The 13,427-nt window shown below is 37.3% G+C and overlaps 2 protein-coding genes across 2 annotated transcripts in view; one reads left to right on the top strand and one right to left on the bottom strand.

Moving 5' to 3' along the window:
* The window catches only part of LOC127872916 (uncharacterized), a 320,943-nt gene that overhangs the window by 38,752 nt on the left and 268,764 nt on the right, over nucleotides 1-13,427 (top strand). The window lies entirely within an intron of this gene.
* Nucleotides 1-13,427, bottom strand: part of LOC127872907 (eukaryotic initiation factor 4A-III) — a 28,170-nt gene that overhangs the window by 14,130 nt on the left and 613 nt on the right. Inside the window, exons 2-5 of the mRNA XM_052416427.1 lie at nucleotides 5,775-5,847; nucleotides 2,694-2,823; nucleotides 2,043-2,175; nucleotides 31-111 (exon numbers count right to left, since the gene is read on the bottom strand). Coding sequence (XP_052272387.1) covers nucleotides 31-111; nucleotides 2,043-2,175; nucleotides 2,694-2,823; nucleotides 5,775-5,847 — 417 coding nt within the window. The remainder of the gene's footprint in view (nucleotides 1-30; nucleotides 112-2,042; nucleotides 2,176-2,693; nucleotides 2,824-5,774; nucleotides 5,848-13,427) is intronic.

Genomic DNA, 13,427 nt, shown 5'->3' with positions numbered 1-13,427 from the left:
AACATAAGCTTTAGTTCTGTGTGAAGTTACCTTTATTAAGCATTTCATCGGCCTCATCCAGAATCAGCATCTTTATGGCTCTGGTTCTCAAGTTTCTTCTTTTGATCATGTCTGTGGATAAATCAACACAGCATATTTGATTTGTAAAAACACATTCTTCAAAAGCCAACTAGTCAAATTTCTTTATTATAAATATTTTTTATTTGAAAGCATTTCTTCTATTGCACCTCATTGGCTTTTCTTAGTAAAGCATTTTCCACACTGGAATGTGAAAATTCTACATAAAAATTGAAGAAATTCAAATACCCGAACATATGCAATCTGCATATTTGTTGTTCACAATGAAAGCTCAACATCAAAGAAAGTCATACATTCCTAAAACCAACACCTACCACAAACATCTAATCTTATACATTCAAATACCATATTTTAAACTTAAGAGATTTATCTAGATAGGTATAGAAATTACTTTATATATATTACTTTACTTGAATTGAATCAACACTGTACATACATGTACATGTAAGCTAGGTCAAGAATACTTACATCCATAAACAAGATATGTGTTTGTCAGAAACACTATGTCCCCTTTTGCACCGCTTTGAAGCTATATATTTGACCTTTGACTTTGGAGGGATGACCTTGACCTTTCACCACTCAAAATGTGCAGCTCCATGAGATACACATGCATGCCAAATATCAAGTTGCTATCTTCAATATTGCAAAAGTTATTGCAAATGTTAAAGTTGGGGCAAACAAACACACAAACCAACAGACAGGGCAAAAACAATATGTCCCCCACTATAGTGGTGGGGGACATAACAAGAGCTGTCAGAGGACAGCGCGCTTGACTATTCCAGTGCTTGACAGTATAACGTAAGCCATCATGGGGAAATTGTTCATATTCAATAATTTAATAGACGATCTTTCAAAAAAAAAAGTGAAAACAATAATTTTTTTTTTTTTTTTGGGGGGGGGGGGGGTAGGGGTGTGGGAGGGGGGGGGGGTAGGGGTGTGGGAGGGGGGTGGGGGATGAGAGGGGGGTATAATGTGGGGTGTGGTCATTTATTAGATGATCTTTCAAAAATAAAAAAAGGAAAAAAATATTTATTTTTTTGGGGGGGGTTAGGGGGGGGGGGGGCAGGGATTTTGGGTTGGGGTGTGGGGTATTGTTTGGGTGGAATCCATTGTGGTATTCAGTGTTGTTTTGTCAAAGTATTAATAAAATCTGATAATAAATAAAGAAGTTATGGCAATGTAACTAAAGAAATATGCATATTATAATGGAAAAAGGGCCATAATTCTTACAAAATGCTTGATACAGTTGACTGCTCTTGTTTATAGATTGGGGTCATGTTGGTAAAGAAGTTTGCAAAATATGAAAGCAATATGTCAAGGGTCATTGAAAATATTTGAGGTGGTACGCAAACTTTAACATAGATTTATCAATAATATGCATATTCTAAGTGGAAAAGGGGCCATAATTATTACAAAATGCTTGATAGAGTTGTCTGCTCTTGTTATAGGTTGGGGTCATGTTGGTAAAGAAGTATGCAAAATATGAAAGCAATATGTCAAGGGACATTGAAAATATTTGGGGTAGTATGCAAACTTTAACATTTGCTGCATATTCTAAGTGGAAAAGGGTTCCATAATTATTACAAAATGCTCGTTAGAGTTGTCTGCTCTTGTTTATAGGTTGGGGTCATGTTGGTAAAGAAGTATGCAAAATATGAAAGCAATATGTCAAGGGACATTGAAAATATTTGGGGTAGTACAAAAACTTTAACATTTGCACGCTCAAGCTAACGCTAATGCCGACGCCTGGGTGAGTAGGATAGCTCCACTATATATATTTCATATATAATAGTCGAGCTTAAAATTGATTCATTCTATGATTTATACAAGTCAGAGTCAATTATTATCTCATTAAACTTAAAGGATAAACAGCAAAGGTTTGGTTTTATTTGTGCAGCAAAGTTTGTTTCATCAGTCAATCGAACATTATGATTGCTTGAAAACACATTTTTATTTTAACATACCAAACACACGGCCGGGAGTTCCAGAGACAACATGCTGACCGTAGTCCAGTTTGCGGATATCTTCGCCGATGTTTGTGCCTCCAATACATGAGTGACACTGGACATTCATGTAGTCACCCAAAGCCAGAATGACCTGAATTGCAAGGAAAACATGTACATAGTCATGCACACCTCAAGGACCTGAATTGAAAGGAAAACAAGTACATTATCATGCACTAGGCTAGTCCTGCCATAACAAATTATCTAAAACATTATTTAGCCCAAGCAAATTTTACTTCACTTGCCTACTAGTTTTGCATTAAAAAACAAACAAAGTAAAACAATAAAAATAATTTCTGTATAGCACTGTAGAAAACAGCTGAAGAACAGGAACACTGTATGCAGAAAGAAAAAAAAATCAGTTCTTATTTGACTACAATTATTATCATGTTAAAATGCAAATTTCCAAAAATAGTGTACAACACTAGTACAAGTGCACATCAGGGACAATCAGTGGCAATACTTTCCACCAGAACAGTTTTTTGTTTAGAAGAGCCTTCTTTAAACAAACAAATCCAGAAAGAAAAGACTGGCGTCCCTGATGACACTGTGATGTGATGACACTTTACACACTTGCATTAAGCCCAGTTTTCCCAGAATGAGTGTTCTTACCTTCTGGATCTGTTGTGCCAGTTCTCTGGTCGGGGAGAGGATGAGTGCCTGTGTCTCACGGACCTGTGTGTCCAGACATTGCAGCACAGAGATGGAAAATGTTGCCGTCTTGCCGGTACCTGACTGAGCTCTGAAAGGAAATAAATTAGCTTTATTCTGAAAAAAAAACAACAAGGTTTAATGTATCGCCATGTGTGTAAAGTGTTATTCTGGATTAGCATGTGCATTCCACACAGGCTAATCAGAGATGAAACTCTCAACCTAGAGTGGATTTTTGTTTATAAGAGACTTAAACAACACATTCCATTAAAGCGAAAAAAGTGTAAGCCCTGATAAGCTTTTGGAGACTGCACCGGATAATCTGGGCCAATACTTTACAACGCCATAAGCCCTGTTACTGTTTTCTGGGCCAATTCTATACAAACATTCCATAAGCCCTGTGAGTTTTCTGGGCAAATACTATACAAACATGCCATAAGCCGTGTAACTGTTTTCTGGGCCCAAACTATACAAACATGCCATAAGCCCTGTGACTGTTTTCTGAGCCGATACTATACAAACATGCCATAACCCTGTGACTGTTTTCTGGGCCAATTCTATACAAACATGCCATAAGCCCTGTGACTGTTTTCTGGGCAAAAACTATACAAACATGCCATAAGCCCTGTGACTGTTTTCTGAGCCGATACTATACAAACATGCCATAAGCCCTGTGACTTTTTTCATGGCCAATTCTATACAAACATGCCATAAGCCCTTTGAGTTTTCTGGGCCAATACTATACAAACATGCCATAAGCCCTGTGACTGTTTTCTGAGCCGATACTATACAAACATGCCATAACCCTGTGACTGTTTTCTGGGCCAATTCTATACAAACATGCCATAAGCCCTGTGACTGTTTTCTGGGCAAAAACTATACAAACATGCCATAAGCCCTGTGACTGTTTTCTGAGCCGATACTATACAAACATGTCATAAGCCCTGTGACTGTTTTCTGGGCCAATACTATACAAACATGCTATAAGCCCTGTGCCTGTTTTCTGGGCCGATACTATACAAACATGCTGTAAGCCCTGTGACTTTTTTCTGGGCCGATTCTATACAAACATGCCATAAGCCCTGTGACTGTTTTCTGGGCCGATACTTAATACAAACATGCCATAAGCCCTGTGACTGTTTTCTGGGCCAATACTATACAAACATGCCATAAGCCCTGTGACTGTTTTCTTGGAGCAAGGCCAAAACAAAAACAGAAAAGGAATCTGTGTGAACTACATAAAGTAATACGAATGGAAAAGGCTTACTTACATACATTGAACACTGCTCATAAAATCATGTTTTGAAACAATATAATTATTTTTTACCTACAGCTTAGTGAAGATGTAACCCGACAATGATTGCAGGGTTGTCATTATGATTGTAAACAAAGGATTATTTTGGAAAAGTAACCGATTCGGCCGGGGGTCAAGGCCTAGGCCCCCTTGTAGGTCCAGGGCAAGGCCCTGGTAAGGGGGTCAGGGGGGCAAAGCCCCCCGACCGAAAACGAATTCTAGACACATTTTAGGGACAAAATACTGCTATTCTCAGAGCATAAAAAGTTAAAATGAGGTCTAAAAAGAATAGAAAATTTTAAGATTTTCACATGTTTAGTAAACTGTACAATGTAAAAACATATTATATTGATAGATCTTTGCATGTTCCAATTCTATCCATTACTCGATAATCCAGTATAATTACGATTTCTTTTTTTCAAAACCAAATAACGGCAAATATTGATGATGAATGTCGTCCGCCGTTTAACGCAAGTGCATATACAAATTGAATTGTGGGATTGGGGAATTCCCATTTAACATGCGTGAATCACGTGACGCGATTTGAGAGCATTGAAAATCGTTTATATTTAGTAATTACGACAAATTGACGACTAAACTGTTACATGTACCTCCTTTCAGAAAAGTTTGCGAAAGTGAAATTCTGAGAATAAAGACGCGCCTTCTTTTAAATTTTACCAAGTACTTTTCATTCCGGATTGTGATATAACTTCTCAGGTTATTCATGCATGTAGACCTATAAATATGCATAGTTTGGCAATCTCAAAACACGTTATTTACCTACTTTTTACATTATGTGCTATGCCCATTTGTATAACAAAATACATTATTTAATTGAAGTATTTTCAAATGCGTATAATTAAATGTGTTATCCGAAATCATTTCCAGATTTCATTATTCACGGAAAATTAAGAAAATTCTAGCAACAGAGACACATTTCTCGTGTTTTTCATGCACATATGAAAATCATGCCAAAATTAGAATTCATGTATAACATCACGTTCATCGGGGGAAGCGTGGACTTTAATATTCAGATGCTAAATAACAACTTCGTTACGCAGAGGTCGCTAATATATTTTATTTTGGTAGAAAATCGAAGAGCATTTTTTAATATGTGGAAACCTTTTCTCTAACTAAAAAAACTAATTAATTACGCTCTACATTGCTACATTCGTTGAGATACGGTCAGTAATAATCTGTGAAATGTACAGCTATTTGATACAATTTCACGTGGGGTCGGCGTGTATTCGGCTGCCTGAGCGCTGATTGGTTGACGTGCTTACCAAGAAGAATTTGATTGACAGCTGGAAAAATTAATATTGGGCACTCGCTGAGAAATTCATTGAAAACAGTAGTTCTAAGGCGGAGTTAATGTACTGACTGAATGGGCGTCGCTCTACTATACCACGGTTATTCCTCATCAATTATTGTCGGTTTGCGTGATCACAACTTCCGATAGCAATTTTAAAGATTCAGGAAAAACAACCGATTTTCTGGCGATTTTAACCGATGAATTCGATCGGCAATCGGTAAATAATGACAACCCTGGATTGACTTTATACAATAAACCATACACAATTTTATATTTAAATTTCTTAATGCACATACATGTATATGGCATTTTATTAGACTCAATTGTTGAGCAAATCCAAGCAAACATTTTCTGAATCGACTTCCACTCTCATGGTATTCAGAATATTATACATAAAAAGGATTTTCTCAATTGCAATTCTTAGATCTGAACTTACTGCGCAATAACATCACGGCCTTTTACAATCGGTTTGATGGACCTTTGCTGAATAGCTGAAGGCTTCTCAAAACCTGAAAAATATCAAATTTATAAATTAAAATTTCTAAAAGACAATAAAAACAAGTTATATCTTTTTTTAACGATAAAGGCTGTTGATATTAATTGATTTTTGTAATACTAAAATTGCAGATGTTTTTTTAAATAATTTAAGACCTATTAAATCCACATTCAGTAAAAACTCTCTTCCGTATTACAACCAACTCGCTAAGACGACCACCATTTTTCAGTCCCCATTTTTTCCTTCTATATTTCAATGGTCGTTACAATCACTACTCCGACCAACCCGCTTATTCGCTTTTACGACCACTTTAATCAGTACCAATGAACGAAATTGCTCTAAATTGACAACAGCCAAACGACCAGTAATTTTCACACCTTACTTGATCTGGTGTTGGGATTTGATCGGGTTTGTGTAAATTTAAATGATTACAAACGTAGTTTACAATCATATCAGAGACCCTTTTCAATTATGAAAATGAAGACTAGTATTTGAGAAAACATCATAAGAGTTGATAGATTGTGTGCATCACTCTGTTGATCACTCAGTTCTCGAGATATTTGTTGAGTATTTGTTCAGCCACTCGACAAGGACTTATGTGTGACACTGTTGGCTGATCAACATAATACATCAATATATGGTCTCTTTTTTTGTATTTTGCCAAATTTCAAATCTTTATTTTCATTGTCAAAATGAATATTGAACTTTAAATACATTTGTTTGAAGACCTAAATACTTATTTTCAAAATGCTAGTTTGACTTTATTAGGCTCTGATGTTGATATTTGGACAATACCCTGATGTTGATATTTGGTTAATATAACCTTAAGTTAATCTAACCACAAAACCTATGTTTACTTTTATACATGTAGGTTGCAGAACAAAAACTGTGTTTGTGTCATATGAACAAATGCACAGGAAATAGTGTGGATTTTCATATGGGGTACCTCCTTTGTGCTGTACTACTAAACAAAGACCAGTCTTTTTAAGATTATAATTAAGCACTCTTTGAAGACAAAAAAAAGCGGTTTCAATTTGCTAACAAATGCAAAAATACTAGTAAATCTTTTGGGCCTATAGCTGCCTGCGGAATTTTCTCTAACATTTTAGTCTTTTCAGTCTTGATTGATTATATGAATAAGTGTTAGCTAAAATCACTTCATATCTGTTTTTCTGAATATATATAAAGCACCACAGAACGTCAAATGACACGTTAAATAAAAAAAAATTCAACATCAGGAGGGGATACCCCTCCCGCACCCACCAACGATATAATAATTAAGTATGTTTGACAACATTAAATTGAAATTAAATTGAGATATAATAATCATGAGACACATCTTAAAAAAAAAAAAAAAAATTTTTAATCAGGGAGAATTTTTCCCCCAAAAAGGGAAAAAAGTATACTTTTCAGATTTGATAGATTGAGGGCCCTGAACATAGATGATGAACGTTTGCAAAATATAAGCAGTATCAATTAAATATTAAGCAACATAAATTGAAAACATATTTAAGTGCATATGGACATTGATTGTGGCAGGGGCATCCCCACTGAACTTTCGTAAAACACCTGACGTGATGTGTGCGCATAGTTTTCTGTTCGTTCTATTACAGTGACCAATCGACAACTGAATGAAAATTTAGAGTTCACGCAACATGTACATTTTCTGAACACGGGAAAGTGAAAGTGTTTTTTTAACTATTTGTTTGTATTTAAAAGGTCAAAATCAATTATATTTTGTGCTGTCTGTGTATGTTTCTTTGGTTTTCATTTCTATTTTAGCTCATCTTATGCAAATAAATATCGTTATTTTCATTGTTTTCAATCAAGTCTCGTTTCCGAGAACATCTCTGGGATTTAACTGTGTAAGCTTCTTCGTTGTGCTATAGTGACTAACAATATCATTGTTTCGACAGATGACACGCGCTTATCTAAATTTTGGATGTTATAAATTAATACACAAGCTGTTGGATGTTTGGTTGCTTGATTGGGCAATAAAACAAATACGCCTATTGAAGCGCATCTGTGTATTTACCGGTAAACTGGAAGCTCCGTAATGACTGTCAGCTAGATTGAGCCGGTTAATAGGCCCCCTGACTATACCTTAATTACGTAACCTAGCAATAAATTGATGATTGAGATGACAGGTGTTCGCAAACTTTGAATAATCGCCAGAATGGGTAATTGCAGTTACTGATAAAACACACAGGTCGGAAAATTTCAAGCGCCCCGGGGACTATGATTTCGAAATTCAAGCGCCCGCCAAGGGACACTCAAATGGTCTGGGGAAAACCCTAGTATCAGTCTTACTGTGTACTTCTCCACGAAAAAAATTGTGGCAAGTTACTTAGGAGACTGATGGTGGCAACCTGGTGTAATCCTCGTAGAAATTGTGCAGTTCAGTCTTAATATTTGTAAAATTGTACATTTATCCAAGAGACACACTATGCAACAATTGTTTTTGATTTGATTATACTTTTTCATGAATTTAGTTTAAACCTATTTATTTTAGCTCGATTGCGTCGAAAGCCTTAGGCTTATATAAACGCTCTCGAGTCCGTTTCCTGGGCCTAGAACCAGTACTTGGTGTCTTTGGGGGAGATCTAAAGAACGCTCCCACGGTGGGGATCGAACCCGTGACCTCCCTGTCGCAAGGCGGACACCATATCCATTACACCACGGCGACCTTCGTTTTTCATTTTTCATTATTTCATTTTTCATGAATTTGAAATACACGATAGTTGCAATAATCCAACTCCCAGCTATTGACCCTCCGGATCGCTGGGAGTTGCAACTGGTTTACATGTACAGTAAATCCACAAATATAATACGCCCTCGTGCATAATACGCACCCCTGAGTTTGGTCAAAATTTATCGGTAAAACTTGAAAATCTGAGTAAAATACGCACTAAAAAAATCAGTGTCCGAAATCGGCCATTTCCGAAAAAATGTGTCAATATGTTTTTGTGCTGTGAAAATAGCAAATCAATTTGGTGTTGTCAACTATCTGTTACCCCGGTATATTGATCGGGATGTGTTATAGTGATGTTGTTACGACAGTTGCATAATAAATATCTCTGTCTATTGTTTATATTACCATTGATTGTTACCGATAACACACGGGCCCCTTGCTGACATCCGGATCAAGCAGTCATAATTACAAAAGAAAGAAGCAGAGACGCTGTTTTTTGTTTTCACATTTAATTCAATTTGACAATATTCTGGATGATAATAATTATAATAATAATAAAGTAATAAGAAGACAAAATAGTTACTTCCGTTTTTATAGTTGTCTAGATGAATTACTTTTTCTTTTTTCGAGTTACAAACTCGATACTTTAATATAACTTAAAATACAATTAAACCGCTCATGTTTTTCATGATCTAGTTAATTAAAATACGCTGCTGTCATTAAGGCTAGTTTGGGAGTAAAAAACAAATTAATTAATTATCACATTTCAATTTAATTCGGCAATTGGCAGACTGGTGTAATAGACTCTATTAGCATCATAAAACTAATGATTTAATTACCACTCGTTACTTCAGATATGGTAAATATGCGGTAGAAAGATTAATAGTGGTCAGCTAAGAAATATTTATTTACGGGTATTGTCAGTTGTTTTTTCATTTGCTAATCTCTTTATACGACTTAGCGTCCAGTCGCTATTTTGTAGGCAGACGACGATATTAACTGTGTATTCAAAGTATACAGTGTCTGCGCATGGATGACCCAATATTATCCGATAGCTCCTCCCGTTCTCACGTTTCATTCGACAACGTCATTTCATGTGTAAGCGAGCTCAATGTTGATTGGCCAGCTACCATGCGCACTTCAATAACAATAAGGTCAAGCGATGTCTCATAATCGGGTACAGACCGGGTTTCGTTTACTGTTCGAATTGCGAACACTTTCATTAAAACAAAGAGACAACAAGGGCTGTTTGTAAAACATGCATGCCCCCCTATATGGGCTATAAATTGTAGTAGCAGCCATTGTGTGAATACGTTTTTTGTCACTGGTGGTGGTGGTGATGGTGGTGGTGGCTGGTAGTAGAAGTAGTAGTAGTAGTAGTAGTAGTAGTAGTAGTAGTAGTAGTAGTAGTAGTAGTAGTAGTAGAGTAGTAGTAGCAGTAGTAGTAGTAGAAGTAGTAGTAGTAGTAGTAGTAGTAGAAGTAGTAGTAGTAGCAGCAGCAGCTGCAGCAGCAGCTGCAACAGCACTAGTAGTAGTAGTAGTAGTAGTAGTATGCATTACAAAAATGCAGTTAGGCAAATGCTGTAACAATAAATTTAAACTTATTGCATTTTTTTCCCCTGTATATAGGTAGATATAATAGTGTATTACCTCCCCTGTCCTGCTTATATTTGTATTAAGCAACAAAATAAAACATTAACACAATATTTAATATACAAAATATACAAAATATGGGCTGTCTGTTGTAGTGGCAGCCATTGTGTGATACGTTTTTTGTCACTGTGACCTTGACCTTTGACCTAGTGACCTCAAAATCAATAGGGGTCATCTGTGAGTCACGATCAATGTACCTATGAAGTGTCAAGATCCTAGGCAAAAGCGTTCTTGAGTTATCATCCAAAAACCATTTTACTATTTCGGGTCACCGTGACCTTGACCTTTGATCTACTGACCTCAAAATCAATAGGGGTCATCTGCGAGTCATGATCAATCTACCCATGAAGTTTCATGATCCTAGGCGTATGCATTCTTGAGTTATCATCCGGAAACCATTTTACTATTTCGGGTCACCGTGACCTTGACCTTTGACCTAGTGACCTCAAAATCAATAGGGGTCATCTGCGAGTCATGATCAATCTACCTGTGAAGTTTCATGATCCTAGGCATATGCGTTCTTGAGTTATCATCCGAAAACCATTTTACTATTTCGGGTCACCGTGACCTTGACCTTTGACCTAGTGACCTCAAAATCAATAGGGGTCATCTGCGAGTCATGATCAATCTACCCATGAAGTTTCATGATCCTAGGCGTATGCGTTCTTGAGTTATCATTCAAAAACCATTTTACTATTTCGGGTCACCGTGACCTTGACCTTTGACCTACTGACCTCAAAATCAATAGGGGTCATCTGCGAGTCATGATCAATCTACCCATGAAGTTTCATGATCCTAGGCGTATGCGTTCTTGAGTTATCATTCAAAAACCATTTTACTATTTCGGGTCACCGTGACCTTGACCTTTGACCTAGTGACCTCAAAATCAATAGGGGTCATCTGCGAGTCATGATCAATGTACCTATGAAGTTTCATGATCCTAGGCCCAAGCGTTCTTGAGTTATCGTCTGACAACCACCTGGTGGACGGACAGACCGACCGACATACCGACAGACCGACATGAACAAAGCAATATACCCCCTCTTCTTCGAAGGGGGGCATAAATATAGAAAACCTTTCCGATATAAATGGCGGATGTTTTCAATGAAATTTTACTAGATTTTCGCATTTTTACAAATAAGATTTTAATTGTGCCAAATTCTCAATATTTTTGCAAATTACTCAAATTGAGAACAACAGCGCGAGCCCTGTTGCACCCTTTTGATGTAATGGTGTAGTTCAAAATGGCTGCCGCAAAGCGAATAACAGCGATTAAGTTGAAAATTTGCACAGGAAAAATGTTTTTCTGCTCTAAACTCGTATATTATACGCACCCCCTACTTGAAGAAAAAATTTGGCAGGTAAAAAAGTGCGTATTATATTCGTAGATTTACGGTATATGGCATTTTCCATGTCAAGTCCCCCCGAACCAAATCTAGGTGGTACTTTAATCGGTAATATTAGCAACATAAACTATTTTCTGGCATAACTTAACACAAACAGATCATATATATATCACTAATGTGCAAATTAAAACAACTTACGTGATGTGGTGTGCTCGCATAATAATGATAACTAGAAATGGCGCGGCAGAGGCCGACGCGTATCCCCACGCCGAATGTTTGACCTAGGTGTGCCCCAGGGTTGGTAATGGGGCCATGCATAGCTGAGATTGACCGTATTGTCATAAGAGAAGTTCATCATCAATTAGAAGTGAATTGGTGTAGAAATGAAGAAGTTATAGTAAAAGGCAATTTTGGGTGGGTGTGACATATGTGGGCAGGGCGCCCCAGGGTTGGTAATTGTGCCATGCATAGTTGAGATTGACCGTATTGTCATAAGAGAAGTTCAGTATCAATTTGAAGTGAATCGGTGTAGAAATGAAGAAATTATAGTAAAAGGCAATTTTGGGCGGGTGTGGTCTATGTGGGCGGGGCCCCAGGGTTGGTAATGGGGCCATGCATAGTTGAGATTGACCGTATTGTCATAAGAGAGGTTCAGTATCAATTTGAAGTGAATCGGTGTAGAAATGAAGAAATTATAGTAAAAGGCAATTTTGGGTGGGTGTGGTCTATGTGGGCGGGGCGCCCCAGGGTTGGTAATGGGGCCATGCATAGTTGAGATTGACTGTATTGTCATAAGAGAAGTTCAATATCAATTTGAAGTGAATCGGTGTAGAAATGAAGAAATTATAGTAAAGGCAATTTTGGGTGGGTGTGGTCTATGTGGGCGGGGCCCCAGGGTTGGTTATGGGGCCATGCATAGTTGAGATTGACCCTAATGTCATAAGGGAAGTTCAGTATCAATTTGAAGTGAATCCGTGTAGAAATAAAAAAGTTAAAGTAAATGGAATTTTTTGGTGGGTGTGGCCTATGTGGGCGGGCGCCCCAGGGTTGGGATTGGGGCCATGCATAGTTGAGATTGACCCTAATGTCATAACAAAAGTTCAGTATCAATTTGAAGTGAATCCGTGTAGAAATGAAAAAATTATAGTAAATGGAAATTTTTGGTGGGTGTGGCCTATGTGGGCGGGGCGCCCCAGGGTTGGGAATGGGGCCATGCATGGTTGAGATTGACCGTATTGTCATAAGAGAGGTCCAGTATCAATTTGAAGTGAATCGGTGTAGAAATAAAGAAGTAAATGTAAAATAACCTAAAAAAATGAGTGACAATTTCTGACGCGGCCCCACCCCAACCGCTATAACTTTTGACCCAGGGGTCAGATCAAAATTCCAAATAGTGCAGGGTCGCACATATGCTCATAGCTACCATGTGTGTAAGTTTCAAGGTTCTAGTGCTTTTAGTGTAGGAGGAGATAGTGGCCAGGACGGACGGACGGACAGACGGACGGACGGCGGAGATAACCACAATATCCCCACCTTTTTTTCAAAAAGCGTGGGGATAATAATCCAAAATTCCAAACACGTCAACGGTTCATGAAAATGTTTAAGTTTTTGCAATGGAAAAAGCCGAGTATTCTGAAAATTCTGAATTTGAAAATACTCTATTGATTATATCAAGAATCCCCCGCCAGATAGATCTGGTGTTTAATCAACCAATCATAATTCACCGACTTTCTATGGAACTTTCGTATTAAAGATAGATCGAATCGTCAATTCAAAACCTCGACTTTCAGTTTGATAACGTTTTCTTATAAACATTTAGTTTTGATCATTTATCCACAAACAACACGCAAATTGATATCAATGGTAACAGGTTTTGTGTTTGTTACGCTGTTTTAGGTTGAT

Source organism: Dreissena polymorpha, chromosome 3 (assembly GCF_020536995.1).
Source record: "Dreissena polymorpha isolate Duluth1 chromosome 3, UMN_Dpol_1.0, whole genome shotgun sequence".
NCBI lineage: Eukaryota > Metazoa > Mollusca > Bivalvia > Myida > Dreissenidae > Dreissena > Dreissena polymorpha.
Note: the sequence above shows the minus strand (reverse complement) of the source record. Positions and strands in the feature narration are given on the sequence as shown.